The 16,857-nt window shown below is 40.5% G+C and overlaps 3 protein-coding genes across 4 annotated transcripts in view; 2 read left to right on the top strand and 1 right to left on the bottom strand.

The window, feature by feature from the left end:
* The window catches only part of LOC126293192 (uncharacterized), a 70,907-nt gene extending 65,395 nt beyond the window's left edge, over positions 1 to 5,512 (top strand). For both annotated transcript variants that reach the window (XR_007552250.1, XR_007552249.1), the window contains exon 3: positions 253 to 5,512. The gene's annotated coding sequence lies outside the window, so the exon portion shown is untranslated. The remainder of the gene's footprint in view (positions 1 to 252) is intronic.
* The window catches only part of LOC126293191 (thioredoxin domain-containing protein), a 38,510-nt gene extending 25,706 nt beyond the window's left edge, over positions 1 to 12,804 (bottom strand). The window contains exons 1-2 of the mRNA XM_049986308.1: positions 12,642 to 12,804; positions 12,377 to 12,562 (exon numbers count right to left, since the gene is read on the bottom strand). Coding sequence (XP_049842265.1) covers positions 12,377 to 12,562; positions 12,642 to 12,804 — 349 coding nt within the window. The remainder of the gene's footprint in view (positions 1 to 12,376; positions 12,563 to 12,641) is intronic.
* Positions 12,805 to 12,949: 145 nt separating this feature from the next.
* Positions 12,950 to 16,857, top strand: part of LOC126293189 (Y+L amino acid transporter 2-like) — a 94,738-nt gene continuing 90,830 nt past the window's right edge. Inside the window, exon 1 of the mRNA XM_049986307.1 lies at positions 12,950 to 13,323. The gene's annotated coding sequence lies outside the window, so the exon portion shown is untranslated. The remainder of the gene's footprint in view (positions 13,324 to 16,857) is intronic.

Raw genomic sequence — 16,857 nt, 5'->3', positions numbered from 1 at the left:
TTCAGTATAAAACTTCACATTTTCTGGAAGTTCCTTCTCAGTATTCTCATTCATCTGACATCCAGCATGCACGTTACTCAGGATACGGATTTTTTTTTTTTTTTCTTTTTCCCTTGGTATGCCATTAGAAGATGTTCAACTGACTCTTAAGTGCGCTACATACAATGTGTTATCTCCATTTCACACTGCAGGAAGGACCTTCTCAAGTGATCTTCGAAGGGCGCCAACTAAACTTGTTCCATTTTGTTTCAGCTCATCTGCCAGTTTCACGGAGGTGAAGAAGTTGTCAGTCATGATGCTGCGTAAGGGCGATGCATCTGACATCAGCTGCTGTGCAAGAGAACTGTTAGCAGTGCCCAGATAGCAGTGTAGAAGGGGACGGGGGATTCCCCACTGTATAACATGTTATTCTGTATCTTCATAGTGTTACTCCATAGGGCCGCATGTCGTCAGTCCTTAGAAAACAGAAAGCCATGCTGATATAAAGTATCATGCGATCTCCGAATAGTTTGTATTTCACTTTCTTTTTGGCCGAAAGTATCGTAATACACCTGAACGACTCGCGAATAACATCGAGGGACACCCAGAAACTACTTAGTGTCTGAAAACTGGTGTTGCTTAGTAAAAAATGACCCACACGGTACTACTAGTATAACAGGTAAATTTTTCATACTTATAGATGAGCTAGAGGGATGATGGAAAAGTCAGGGGAGCTTTTGGTCCTGTGACGATATGGAGGGGGCGGCAGCCCTCGAAAAACCATTGTGGGTCAATAACCCACATGGTACTTCTAGTGTTAAGGCTGTCACAATAGTTCACGGGCAAACTGCCCGATGTCAGTGTCGAACAGGTGCAATATTTCTGCAAACAACCACGTCGCCATTACCAGGTGTGTTGATAAACTAACTGATAGGAGGCTGGCACTGTGCTTTTATCTCCACTCCCTCGCCCTCCAATTGGCCGCTCCGTCGACCGTCCACACAGTGTGCGTGCTGCCAGCACCTCTGATGTTCCTCTACCTGCCCCCAAACTCAGTTTGATGTCTGAGGTCTCTTTCCTCTTCTTGAGCATTCTAGTAGCAGGGTCCTGTGCCTCAGTGAGGATGTACCCACTATCGAGATTCATCGATGATTCCATTACTTGTATCTCGACAGATTCCTACATGATGCAGTGCCGGAAGTTGGACATCTGTGTCAGAAATTTGGTATGGTCATAATCCATTCCACGCAATTCTGTGAGGCAACATTCTGCAACTGCTGACTTACGAGGCTGCTGCAATGTGATGTCCCGTTGATGTTCTCGGCACTGATCTCCACAGTATGCACTGTCTGACCTACATACGTCTTACTGCATTGACAGGGAATCAGATGGACCCTGGATTTCCACAGTCTGAGGTTGCCTTCATACTACTGACCAGTGCCCGTATGTTAGCTGGTGGGCAGAAGACTGTCTTCACTCAGTGTTTCCGGAGAATTCATCCTATCTTCCCAGATAAAGTGCCACAAAAAGGAATATATGCAATGGCTGCATCCTCCTGAGAAACATCTTCTGGTTTCACGAGTTGTACAGAGGGCATAGAACATAGGGCTCTCCGAAATTTCCACTTCTTGTAGCCACTCTTCCAAAAAAACTGCTGTCAGATGTTAAAGTTCTTAGTCGAGGCATTGATTGGCAGACAGGGTTTGAGCCCTATGTAGCAAAGTTTTGAGCACCCCACTTGTCTTAATTGGCTGGTGGCAGCTGTCCACCTGTAAGTATAGGTCTGTGTACACCTTTTATGTTGCTAATGTGAATTGCACTAAAAATTACACTTTGCAATCTGCCAAAAACGTCCTCTTCTTAATCTCTTTACCACCTGCTTATATAAATGAAGTGTTTACATTGCATTATTAACATAATAATTTCTGTAATTAGTACATTTGAAAAAATAACATAGTTTATGTGACAAAATTATTTTAAAAAATTAGAGGCAATAAAACTGGTTGTGAGTGACAGTAAATATATGAACATAATGCTTTAGGCATTTGGTGTTACGAAAATCATGTATACATAAGATACGGATCGTGTTCTTCAGAAGTATTATCTTACGACATATTGATACAGTAAACTGCGGTCGAGTGCAGTATCGGTAGATTCCTATTGTGTATCCACATTAAGTTACATTTCAACATCCGTATCTCATCACAGAATGTGGAGGTCAGAAACTTGCCCATTCTGTAAAGCACTGTGGCTGATCTAATGACAAAATACAATGTCAGTGCAGGCACACATGGTTTGGAGCACACTGTTTAGCACACATTGTTGAATGTGGAGCTCTGCAGCAGATGTCCCCTGCTGAGTCAATGACACTGTCAATTACATCTGCAGTGGGGATATTATCATTAGAATTGGACCACGCATCAATGGAAACACTTCACCCGGTCTGATAGATCGACGGTCGCATTCGGACATTGCACATTATGAAAGAACACAGGTGTGTGTGGCAGTATTGTGCTCTGAGAGACATGCACCTGGGGTTCTCTCAGACCTGTGGCAGTAATCAAAGGTGCCGTGACAGCTTTCAACTACCTGAACATTACTGTGGACCACTGTCTTAATATCTGATGTGTTCCACAAGGGAGATGGTATTTGTCTGAGTCACACGGCCAGAATCGTGCTACTGTGGTTTGAGAAGCATGATGGTAGGCTCATGGTTATATATTGGTCATGAAATTTGCCCGATCTGAACCCAAGGAATACATCTAAAACTGGATTTCCAGCATGCTGGGATGCTGAATGGTCAGCACTTTCCCTTACTATGTCAATGTGACAAACAGCCAAAGATGCAAAATAGCTCTTTTTACACTCGATTAAGACTAATTTCGAGTTTTTATTCTTAACCCATTCTCAAGTCACACTGTGAAATTACAGGCTAAAATAACAATTTGTTACATAAAGTGCCAAATAGTCAGTGTGTGTCACAAAGTACATTGTCTAGCATATCAAAATATGTACATTCCAATCAGAATTAATATTACTCCACACAGAAAAAAAGCATGACAGCTGTTATCCAAATGAGTAGAATGTAAGTGATCATGAAACAGAATAAAAACAGGAACCAATAGCCTAACTTGTCAGCACGAGGAAATTTCCCTGCAGATGGCACCCCTATCGAAGATGTAGGGAAGTCATTATTGCATTCCATAAACATCATCAATACAACAAAATAACAGATACAGAGTGTATAAGTCACGCCGCTAACAAATTATACATCTTTCTTTATACAGAGTCTCTTACATTGAAATAGGAGGGTAAACTATTAATAAGGCAACATACAGTGCCACACTTGACTGTTATATCCACAGCACCATGATTCATTGTCTGTGTTGACTTTGGTGCCAAAATCCAGATCATTTTCTGACATTTCTTTCAATTCCCTGTACATGTACAAACTATTATTTCTCTCACTGTCAGAAAGCACACACAGAATGAAGTTTGCTGTTGTATGTTTCATCTTCAGTAAAATTTAATTGGTATGAACTTCACAATATTCCATTCTATCCACCAATTTACAGATTGTTCCCCCACAATCAAATATGATCACATCACAGACGTTTCAATGTTTTCGTCTGTTCGGGAAGTCGACAGATGTCCCAGTTGTGATTTATCTTCAATTGACATTTGAGCAATTTTAAAATGAGAAAACAACTCTTCAACCCTTGCCTGCCCAAAACTCCCTCCCAATCAGCCATCTGAAGCATTGCGATGGTTTCTGCTGCTGATTTCCTCAACAGGAAATGGAATTCAACATTACCATTTAATGTCTGCCACTGAATAATTCCCAAACAAGTGAAAGAATTTTTATAAAAACAATCACACAGACCACAATAACATCTCCAGCATAATGCTGCTAGAGAAACTGATACAGAATGGTGTCCAGTGAAGGCATCTAGCAGGGGAATTTTGAACTAGTGTTCTAGTCACTGCTGGAGAAGAATTCTTGTTTCTTTTGGGTCCCCCGGATATTCACAGATTCTTCGCTTAAAAACACTTCTTGGATTTCAAATGGTAATTGGCATTTATCTTCAAGCATCTCCCAGTTGAGAATTTTCCGGATTTCCCTAATGTTCTCCATGAGTCGAACGAAACTATCATTCACGTTGGTCTTCCTAGCATAAATTCAATATCTTCTGTTAGTGCTCTTTGGTATGTGTCACACACACTTGAGTGGTATTCTAGAATGGGGTCACAAAAGAGCACTGTAAGCAATCACCTTTATGGACTGTATTTTTGCAGTATCCTACTAATGAACCGAAGTCTGTCACCTGGATTGTTTATAAATGGGGCTATGTGATCATTCCATTTCATAACTCCTCGAACTGTTAAACTCAGGTTTTAATAAGAACTGATTAGGGGCTCATTTTCATTATGTTTTGTACCTGCTGATAAATACAAACAATCTGAGTACTCAATACCTACAAATATTCTGAGTGCCCGATATAATTAGAAGAACAAGATTACTTGAGACACTGACAATTTTAAAATTTTGAGTAAGTACATTTTTTAAATTTTGGGAAGACATTTAAAATTATTCTTCTTATTAACATAACTAGTTCTGTATTGTGAAAGGTAAAAAGAAAATATTTGTAACACAAACTATTAATCACTTACCGATTTCTGTGAATGTAAAAAACCTATTTCTGAAACTAACAATAATAAGTAAAGTATAGATAGCTACTCACCACATAGAGGAGATGTCGAGTCACAGATGAGCACAATGAAAAAATACTGCTAAAATATTTAAGCTTTCGTCAATGTCCTCCAGAAGGACCTTGTTAGAAAGCTTATGTAGTTTAGCAGTCTTTTTCATTGTGTCTGAGACTCTTCCTTTATTTTATCTTTGAAAATAATTATATTAGTAATTTGTATAGTTGGTAAGTTTTTGCATCTGTGGTTTTGTGTTTGTCTTATCAGTCACAGTACATTCTTGGTGCCTAGGGAAACATGATGGTTCACTTGTTTTGACATACTTGTCAAGTTGTGGTACAAAATGTAAGATTACTGTAAATAGGATAGGTATGATTTATAGTAAATATTAATATTAAAAACAGAAACTGAACCTATTTATTCTACCGCAACCAACAGAAATAAATAACGTTTCTAGGCAATTGAGTGTACATGAAGAAAAAACTACAATGGACTTTGACAACAAATTTAAGTTAAACTAATTACATCCGATAATTGTTATCCCAGTAATATAGAGATGTTTCCTCTATTTTATAGTGGTGCAGCATATTGGAGAAAAACAACCCAAATCAAATTGTTGTGAATGAGGTTTGGGAAGACATTTTTATAATTTTATGCAATTCAAAGTCATTAAAAGTGGAAAACATTATATAATATTTGAATGACTTGGCTGATCCAAGTGTGACTCACTGATATTGTAGTATTATGATACCATACTATGTTTTAAGGTTTTGTCAAATGTACAGGTTTACATGTCTGAACATTTAAATCAAGTTGCCAACTTCTGCATCATTCTGAAGTCTTATCAAAAACTGACTGAACACTACCTTTTTTTTACAGAGTGCTTCATTGCAGGTAATGCAACAGCAGCAAGAAATCCACAGTTATTGTCATATTTTACAAGGTCTTGGACTCGTGGGGATGTAAACTAATAAAATTAAGCCTCGAACTTCCAGCTGCTTCGAATGGTAAAATATAAGCAAGCCTTTAGACAAGTGCTTCACAAATGTTGGCTATCATGTGGCTGTTGCTGCCATTTTTACACAGAAGTGCTACTGCCTGTGAAGCAACTGGAGGCTGGTGGAGGGCCCGTGAAATGTAATATTGTCATTTTGCATCGCTTCAACTTCTCAATGTCACTGCTTTTGATATGCTATCCCAAATACTATTTGCCTGTTTAATAGTAGATGTTAAAAGGGAATAAGATTTCCTAAATTGCGTGACAATGAATCCCGTTTTTTTTCACCAAGGGCAGCACCAGATGAGGAAAAGCTGACTGATTGTTCCCATGACTATCAAGAAGTCAATACGGAGCTTAGACTATCATGAGAGGAGGAGGAGTGAGAATTCCTTTTTGGACTGGGATGGAATGCTTGTGAAGAGCTGGAATGTTAACAGATGTGATTTTTATAATTTGGTTTCATGTGCATCTGCTTCTTTTTTTAAATAAGGTGCTATCAAAAAATTTCCATTTGATGGCACTGCAGCTCGTATGCAATGAATCGCAACTATGATGCAGGTATATAAGCACTGACATATGGCAAGGGGTTAGCGTGACATTTGTGTCTTTCTGACGTGTGTGTGGCAAATGCAGAAATGTGAACTGTGGTGATGTTACTACAAAACGTGTCCAAACAGGACCAACATGCTGTCATTCTTTTCTTGGCTACCAAAGGACAAATGCCAGTAGACATCCATCAGAGAATGAAGAATGTGTATGGGGCAGCATGTCTGTCAAAAACTGCCATTGTGGGATGGTTTGCCAAATTCTGTGCTTGTCAATGTTTGACATACGACACTGCTCGATCTGGCCGCCATGCAGGAGACATTTGAGCATCTGCCTTATAGTCCTGGCCTCTCTCCATGCGATTATCATGCCTTCATTCTCTTAAAAAAGGCCTCGGAGGGTCGACAATTCCTATCAGACGAGGATGTGCAGCAGGCAGTTCCAGACTAGTTCATGCAGCGGGGAGAGTGTTTTACCAAACTGATAACTTGAACCTGGTTGTCAATGGGATGATCGTCTCAAAGCTCACAGCAAGTTTTCCTGATTGGCATACCCCAACTTTGTATCATATGGCCTTCAAAAAGAAACTTTTTTTATTGCTGCTTATATGAGGTGGAATCCAACATTTTCGGGACTTGTGCTGCCATCTGGAAAGTAGGAGTAGTAGATCTTTGCACCACTAGGTGGCAAGAGCTGCATATCTGATGAGTCAGTGTGTGGAGTGGCATTCAGTTGAGAGGACATGTTGTGTGTCCACAGTGATTTCTGTAATACTCTGTGTTTGGTGGGTGGTGATTTTACGATGGATCTGCAAACATAACAGCGCATGTGTATCAAATTGCAATGATTCAACAAGTGTTTGGAGGACAGAGCATGAGCCGTATGTGTGTGTTTAAGTGGCATGCTCGGTTCAGGGTCGGCCGTACAGACGTCGAAGATGATGCTCACACTGGAAGGCCCGTTAGCCGCACAACGCCATACATTGTTGCCGAACTTCAACAATTGGTTCACTTGTAGATAGACAGAACCACTCAAGACCTTGCAGATTAAGTGGGTATTGGTTATGGAACATGTCAACAAATAATGACTGACACATTGGGCATGCATCATGTCGCTGCAAAATTTGTGTCAAGGATATTGACTGCCGATCAGAAGGCACAGTATGTTAAAGTGTGCACGGACCTTCATCGGACCGCATCTGATGATCCAACGTTTTTGTCATGGGTTATCACCGGCGACGAGAGCCGGATTTATGGTTATGGCCCAGAGGAAGCAACAATCGTCCCAGTGGAAGAGCCCAAGCTCTCCAAGACTCAAAAAAGTGAGACAGGTGAAGAGCAAAGTGAAGAGCATGATCATCGTTTCTTTGATACCGAGGGAATAGTGCACAAAGAATTCGTCCCCCCCCCCCCTCCCCCAACCAAACAGTGAATTTCGCATACTACTATGACGGCTCCGTGAAAATGCACGGCAATGACGGCCTGAATTTTGGCATCAAGGGAACTGGCTGCTGCATCACAACAACCTGTCCTGTCACACATTCTTGCTCATCAGGACCGTACTCGCCAGATTTGGCACCTCGCGACTTCGTGCTGTTCCCAAAACTGAAACTCAAGTTAAAGGCCATTGGTTTGACACTCTAGAGAGGATTCATGAAGCATCGCTGGTGGTCATGAACACCCTCAAAGAACAGGACTTCCAGAAAACATTTGACTAGTGGTGGAAGCACTGGGATGTGTAAGTGTGGATGGGAACTACTTTGAGAGTGATGGTGACCACTAGTCCAAAGGTAAGATTTTCAGCACATGGCAGCATCAGTCCTGAAAATTTTGGATAGCACCCTGTATTTTGAAGGAAGTAAATTTAAACAAAAATTAACTTCTGTAAATTAAATGTTATTAGCATATTTCTGGATTTGAAATAACAACAAAATTGCACAAACAAAAATTATTGTTGATAACAACCAGGCAATTATTATTTTCTGTGATTATTAATACTATAGAAAAACATAGCAGCCTGAGACTGTAGTCGTGTACGTGAGATGCATTTGCGCGCGCGCGGTTTTGTGTGTGTGTGTGTGTGTGTGTGTGTGTGTGTGTGTGTGTGTGTGTGTGTCTTGTTGTTGTTGTTGACAAAGGCCATTGGCTGAAGGCCTTAAGTGTGAAAATCTTTTTGTTGTGCCTGTCTGCGACTCAGCATCTCCGCTATATTGTGTTAAAGTTTTCTTCTACTACTTTCAAGTTTTCAGAACCCTATTTATTACCAAATAAATTGGGAAGTTCTCAACCAAAACTTACTGTAAGTTATAATGCAGTGTATTAATTAAATTTCATGGCAGTGACACAGGTGCTGAAGAATGCTAGGTGCTTTATATACATTTTCTTCCAAGTTTGTGAAGTGTGTTAATATTGGTTATCTTCACATGCCCAATACTGAGTAACCTTTAGGGAGTTTTTAAACAAAATTTCAACTGAATGAAGGGGATTATGTTACAATTTGGTGTGTTGTCATTAACTTGTGATTGTAAGGACATATGCACATTTTGAATTGGAAGAAGTATTGTATATACAACTCATTTCTTTTAGCACCAAATTCCAAGTATTCCAGTACAGAGAAACCGTTCTGTACGACCAGATCTCTAATAACTAAGTCCATAACTTGAACCTGACTTCGAAATAACAAAACATATATGTTTGTAATGTATGATGTAAGTGATGATTATGCCAGATAAAGTAGGTGTAGCACATCAACCATATTTTATTTTAAACAAGAAAAGTGTGGCAAGTGTGTGTGTTACGCCTTACAAAATACAAGGCAGCAGTCACAACGCTGTGAGGTGAACCAGCCTGGTGATGGGGAAACAGTTAACACACCAGTACCTAAATGGAACAGAGTGGAAGCCTCTCCATACTGAAGGCCACAGAAACATTAAGTTTACGCACTGCGAGGCGCAGTACGGTCCGAGCGAGCACAGCTCAGAAACGTACAAATACCTTGCTGTTTTATAGTAAAGTCACTTTCTGTCGGTATCACAGCTCTATCACCATGAACCTTTGACACTGGGGCACTGCCCACATTGCTGTTCATTAACCGCAGTTCGCCTCTGCCTCAGAGCAGTCTGCACTGAAACTACGAGACCTGGAACTGCCACCACAACGGGCCAGCACCAGCCACAGGAAGCAGCTTGCCAGCCATCAATGTAGGGCAGCGCATCACTGCCAGTACGTCACCTGCCTGTCGGACAGTGCATATGCACAAGTCGTACCACAGCGCACGCACTCGCCCAAGACTGCCGGGCTCTCGAGCTGCCTCAGGCAGGAGGTCGTCATACAACAAGCCGCAGCCAGGCCAAGCCTGCTCTCTGAAAGCAAGGCGGGCTACGATACACCTGAGGCTGCCAGATACCTCAGCCTTACTGCCGTTTCACTACTGAGCCGCGAAGAGGATCCGCAATAAAGTCATTTGGAATTTCAGGCTGTTTGTTTGGTGCCACACGAGGTTCTCCCATACCGCAAATCCAGTATATAGTATATATATAAATTATAAAGTACATTCAGAATTTCATTGTTGAGAAATATCGCATAGTTCAGTTCAATTCTTTTATTGCCAAATGCCAAAATTCTTCAACAATCTCTTGTCAAACACAATGTCTTTTTGACAAACTGTATTTTGCTATTGTTCAATACCGTAGGTGGAGGCACATCTCGTGTTCTATGCAACACTGTTTGATAGTGTGTACAGCGTGTTTGTCACAACTGTTCACAGCCCTTGTCAGGAGGTAGTTTATCTTTACCATCACTGAGAAATGGAGCAGCAAAATGCAAACTTCTTTGTATTCTCCTCTGGGGCTTTCTGTTTACCTGCCTTTGGTGACAATGCTTTCAAAATAAATTGACGGTTGTAGCCATTTTCCTTAAATACTTTCTGTAATTTGGTCAGTTCCGAGGGCAGGTTGGTGACATATGAAACACTTTCCACTAAATACACAGAGATGCTCAGAACACATTGTTTCTATGCTGAGCGGTGGTAGCTAGTAGTGTTCAGATACCAGTCTGTATGAGTGGGATACTGGTAAACACTGTAGCTGAGACAACTATGTAGTATGTGGGGGACAAGGATGTCAAGGAACAGCAAGGCATCAGTCATCTCTATCTCCGTCATAAACTTTATGTTGTACGTGCAGTCCAAGAACTTCCACAGCTTTTTATGACCGTGATGTCAGAAACTGAATAAAAGCAGCAGAAGCTTACTGGAGCCATGTCTGAGGCAAAGCCCTAAAAGCACTCTGTAAACAAGCTGGCACATAACTGGACATAATGGACTTCCGCTCATGATGTTGTCCATCTCATTAAAATATTCGCCAGCACTAAATTTAAAAAAAAAAAAATTAAAAATAAAAAAAAATAATAAAAAAACGGTGATATCAGAATGTGGCTAACTAAATCCATAACTGCGTTGTCATAAAACAGGAAGTGCAGATCTATGAAGTCTTTGATGCAAACATGCATGGTTATCACAAACCCACATATACAATCTGTTGGCTGCATGTTAAGAATGTTGCTACACTTAATATTGTCTGCACAAGATGTATTAATATACAATACAAGGAGCAAGAGTCCCAAGACACATCCCCGAGGCATATCTACAGTTATTCCTACACATCACTGGCTCTACATCTGAGATAACATGTTGCACGCCTCCTACAAAGATATCCTCAGTCCATTAACAAATTCTGTTCTTTACCCTGTATGACTATACTTTTGTCTTGGTGTGCTACCAAGTCAAATGTTATTTTTGAAAGTCAAAAAATACTGCTTCTATTTGATAGCTTTTATCCAAGACTTTTAGGTAGTCATGGAAGTAAAGCATGGATTTGTTTTTGCACGACTTATTTTTCAGATCACACGCTGGTTGGCATGGAGGAGGTAAATCCGTCTGCCTCTGCTAAATGATACAAAAAAATAGTGGATATAAAAAAGAACATTCTAAGACAATGATAGTAATATTATATAACAACAATAAAAACCAGTCCAGATAGCCACGTGTGTTTTAGTGCCACTTCTGCCCTAAGCACAAGTGCCGAGCCAAAGCGAAATCACCAGGCAGGTTAATGATGAGGGTTGCGATGCTGACCAGCCTATATGTGGTTTTTAGGTGGTTTCTCACATCCCATTACACGTATATCTATACTCTCCAAATCACACGTCATGTGCACAGATACACGTACTATGGCATGCAGAAACCAAACAGCTACATCTAAGCAAAGAAATAAAAACATACAGTATTGTCACTATGGATGTTATAATTTGGCTGCATAATAGTGCAAACATTAATATGGCAAATGGAGAAATTTAGAAATAAGTTACAATAACTAGAAAACAGGAGCAATGATCAATGCCGACTAATGTAAAACTGCTCTATAATACTTTGAAACTTCGGGGTTAGAGACAGCAGTGTGCTCCGACGGTTTTAAAGAGTGCCGTGGACTGTGTATGCGGGCTACACATCTACTGTCCTCTATTCTGTAAGAACAACAGTCATTGTGTTCAGCATATTTTGCCTGCTATACAATAAATGTTCATTACGTTTTTTGGCCTTTGAGTGCTACCCAGTGTCCAACACTTGAATAATGATTCAAAGATCAAATACTTTCTTCTGGCAGTGATGCACGTGCCACTAGAGCTGCCAAGAGGCACCCATCAGTAGATTAGTGAAGGAATGGAATAAATCATAGGGAAATAATCTTATGGATATGACGAAAAATGAAAGAGCTTTTAACATGATCAGTTTCAGCCTCTGATGTCCTGCTCAAGAGTATGGTACATACATTCAAATACGTTTAACAGATTCCATCATATGTGACCATTAATTGTTAGGAAAAGTGCACTATAGTTACATTATCTTGTAGTTCACATTTATCTGTCATCATTGACATTTTGTCTGTCATCATTGTTGGTTAAAGTGGTGATAAGACTAGAATTATCTTACCTCGTCGAGTTCACAGTTTAATATGGTGAGATAAATAACTACAGTCCACACTGGAATGACTACTACATGTTAAAGCATGAAATAGCTCTCTTCCCAAAATTGTAAGTATCCTCTTGACATTTCATATAATTATGATGCTTGAACTAGGCAACTTACCGTGATACAGCAAGGGTACCCCATGCCTGAAAAACACCAAGGCCGGCTCTTTGGATGGATTATACAACTTGACAAGTTGGCTGTTTGTTGCTTTTACGACCCATGCATTAAGAGTGTCAACCAAGTCTTCACGCAGTGCTATTAACTCATTTTCTAGATCATCGCAGGGTTCGCAATCTTTCTTCGCTAAAAAACAAATACGTAGTTATAAATAACCAGAACTTTGTTCTGTCGGCTTACCGCACAATATCACACATGTACTCACTAAAAACGACAACAACGTATTTTTCGCTCCTAATCAAGTTTGAAAGCTCATCGTCGTTTACGGATTCCAGCGTAGAGGCGGATAAACCGATCTCAATCACAGCTAGTAAGAAGACAGAAACTTTGACAATCCACATTCTTGCGGCTGTTTCAAAGTGACACATTTACATTCGTGTGTTGTCAACTGCCAGAGATAATAAACACGCCAACAAATCGTGAATGAGTTGTACCATAGATTCTACGCATTGCCGCTGGAGATGTATTTCCGCACAAGTCTCAACTTTCAAATACCATCTTTGTCCCGGTTCCAATTTGAAACACGTGCGTGCGGGTTCAAGAAAGGTTATGTGTGTTAATTAAAATGCCCTTTCTTTTATTAATCGCCGTTCCTATTGTTCCTTTCTCATCCATATATGAAGCGCTCTATGTTCACTTCCGAACTGGCCTCAATTCGTGCATCTCTTAGTAATTGTGTGCTTGTCTCGAAGAATTTGTTTTGGAAATTTGGCTGATGCAATACACGCCAAATTTGCAGTGATGCACAAGTGCATTGTGGTGTAAAGCATAGCGCTGTAACCGATTATGTCATCGTACTTTTAAGGCGGCAAATCTAAACGCTCAGAATTCCCATTGATATAACTACCAAGTGCTGTACAACTTGCTTGTCCTGCAATAGCTGAGCAGTAAGTAACTTTAAATATTTTTTAATTGTTTCAGGATATATATATGACATGTAAAATATTAATTTGAAGCTCCTACGTTCGTTCCGCAAACTGAATTTCCTATAAACGGATACTTTATTGAGGTGGCAGTTCCTGTGAAATTGTTTCAAGGAGGCTTATTAATTCCAACTGCTCCTCGAATAATGTTTGTCATTGAAGCTGTGAAATTTATGAGCGCCTATAGTGGGATAATATAACTTTTTTCGTCTTTCTATACAAATTTGTCATCGGCTTTTTTATTTTCTTTTTTCACCAAAGTTGTACAAAATATTTCTTCATCATTGTATCTTTGTTTTTAGGATCAATTTGTAATTTTGTAATCATGATTAGCACATTATGTTTCATAATAGTCACCTGAATGGTAACACATTTTCCCAAGAATTTTTGTTTCACACTGTCAACATATGTTGTGTGGAATTGTGATACGTAATAGCTGTGCAGATCCCTTTTAGCTGAACAGGATTCCTTCTTCATAGGTTTATGGTCCACTCATAGTGAATTTGAATGGTGTTTATGTACTCATTTGCTAGTTGTTAATAGATGGACATCATGTTTAGGCTCTGACTAGCAGTTTATAAAATGTCATATTTTCCTTAATTTATCCATCAAACTTTCTTGAAATTGACTTTTTGTAATTTTGGTGATTTAATAGGTGCAGTGATGCATACTGCCAATTACAATTTTTCTGCAACTTTTTCATACTCATCTCCAACAAGTAAAACATAGCAATGATTATTCATTCTTCTGGACATGATCAACATTGCCTGGTAGTTCAACCTGTAGATCCACACACTTGAACAGTATTAAAGTATATTGTATATGCAAACATTTCATTAAGCATCCTGCACTTTTGTCTAGCTAGGTGCTGCAACCATAAGGGGCACATACTCACTTTACAGGTTTGCCTACCCAGATGTGCTGTCCACACTGGTATATTTCAGAATTTTTAACTGCAGGTGTGACCATCTCTTTGACAGTAGAAAATGTGTGGCCTGTTGTGAACTTGGCACCAGCATTTTTACATCAGTTTTGGTAGGCAAGGTTAAACAGCTTTTCCGATAGACTGTACAACTGTGCTCACCACTCTTTTATTTATTCTTTGCTTCTGTCTTCCAAATTAGACATGACTGTTGTATTTCTCTGTTAATCGTCTGACTTCATGATCAAACGATATAGTAGCTATTAGTTAGGGCTGCTCTTTATCATTTAATTATGTTGGGGGAAAAAAATTAAATTCATAAACCAACCATTTAACCGCAGCAGGGACAAATATGCCATCATCATCATCATAACAGAAGGGTCATTCATTGGAGTCTGAATTCTTCTTGCCACCCTCCACACTGGTGCTACCTGAATCCAACTACTATTTTATTCATTTATGGCCTAGTGTGATTTGCATTAAAACTATCCAAATGAAAATATATTAAAAAAAATCAAAATGCATAAAACCTTAAGCTGCTAATGAGTGTAGTTGTGTATTCTTGCCATATACAATTTTTCAAAGTAGAGGTGAGCAGAGTTCTGGATGGATAAGAAGCATGTATGTTTAAGCGACTATTATTTGCTTAATTTGGCAAGGTCAGTAACATGGAAGATACATTTCTGGAGGAATAAAATTAAAAAATAATAGTATAAAGAGGCAAGTCATTTTATTTATTAGTAGTGTTAATAATCCCCTCCCATGGACCTTGGTATTGGTGGGGTGGGCTTTGCGTGCCTCAGCGATACATATAGCCGTACCATAGGTGCAACCAAAATGGAGAGGTATCTGTTGAGAGACCAGACAAACGTGTTGTTCCTGAAGAGGGGCAGCAGCCTTTTCAGTAGTTGCAGGGACAACAGTCTGGATGATTGACTGATCTGGCCTTGTAACATTAACCACAACGGTCTTGCTGCATTGGTACTGCGAACAGCTGAAAGCAAGGGGAAACTACAACCATCATTTTCCCCGAGAGACTGGCAATGGCAAGGAAATTGTTTCTGAAGAATAGAAAAATTGAGTATAGATGTAGATGCCAGGAAGTCTTTCCTGAGAGTATTTGTATGGAGTGTAGCCATGTATGGAAGTGAAACATGGACGATAAATAGTTTAGACAAGAAGGGGATAGAAGCTTTCGAAATGTGCTGCTACAGAAGGCTGTTGAAGATTATATGTGTAGATCACGTAAGTAATGAGGATGTACTGCATAGAGTTGGGGTGAAGAGGATATTGTGGCACAACCTGACTAGAAGGCCCCCTATGGGTCCGGTGGTTAGAATAGGCCCGAGGTATTCCTGTCTGTTGTAAGAGGTGACTAAAGGGAGTCTCACGTGCTTCGGTCTGTGTGTGATGATCCCCCTGTAGAGTTTGACCTCCATTTTTGAAAATTTTCTCAAAGAGTGAGCCAATTGGGGAAGTGCGCCTTACATGGTGTCCATCATGTGCTGAGACCTATCGCATCCTACATCGACGTGCATCTGCACTTCTGATCATTCTCCAACTGTTTGGCGAGGCCACCCTCATGCATGCATATTTATCCATCAACTTTGTGGTATCGTTTTCTACGCTGTCTATAATAATGTACTAGTTTGCTTGGTTGCATCTGTTATCCAGCATGGCAACCAGTCTGTTGCAGTGGGGCCCCATGTACCCTGTTGGTTGTAGCCCCCTGATCACACAGGGATCGCTCTGCTGATGCCTGCGCCGTTAACTCACCACGCATGTTGAGTGGTAGATGACTGTCACCCTGAGGCATTGGGACTCCTGGCAATGACTATCCTGCCAGGTGGCCTTTGCTGTGGCTGGGTGGCACCTATGGGGAGCTCCTCTTGTCGGATTGGGTGTCATCAGGGCGGATGACAGTCTCAGAGCGGGCAAAGTCTAACTTCAATGCTAAGAAATATGACTCCAAGTCATTCCCCTCCCTGGCCACACCATCGGAGGAATGCCAGGCTAAGGATGGCAGTGAAGCTTGTTAGCCCCAGTATCTTATAAGTTCGAGAGCTGATGGGGAATCTTTCATGGCGATGAAGCCTCAGTTTTTTGTTAAGCATTTTGAGGACAAGTTTGGGGAAGTGGAGGGCTTGTCCAAAATGAAATCTGGGTCAGTGTTGATCAAAGCTGCATCCTCTGCCCAGTCACGGGCGTTACCTGTGACAAGCTGGGGGATGTTTCTGTAACCATCACACCCCATAAGAGCTTAAATATGGTCCAAGGTATCATATTCCACATGGACCTGGTTTTGCAGTCTGGCAACGAGCTGAGCGCCTATTTAGAGCGGTGAGGTGTACATTCCATTTGGCGTGCCCATTGGGGTCCGAGGGATAATCAGGCTTCCACCGGTATCTTCATCTTGGCTTTTGAGGGTGACACATTGCCCAAGAAGGTAAAGGTGATGGTCTATTGCTGTGACGTCAAGCCATATATCCCTCCCCCAATGCAGTGCTTTAAGTGCTGGAAGTTTGGCCATATGTCTTCCCACTGTATTTCCAGCGTCACATATCGATATTGTGAAT

Source organism: Schistocerca gregaria, chromosome 10 (genome assembly GCF_023897955.1).
Source record: "Schistocerca gregaria isolate iqSchGreg1 chromosome 10, iqSchGreg1.2, whole genome shotgun sequence".
Taxonomy (NCBI): domain Eukaryota; kingdom Metazoa; phylum Arthropoda; class Insecta; order Orthoptera; family Acrididae; genus Schistocerca; species Schistocerca gregaria.
This window is presented reverse-complemented; position numbering and strand designations above follow the sequence as displayed.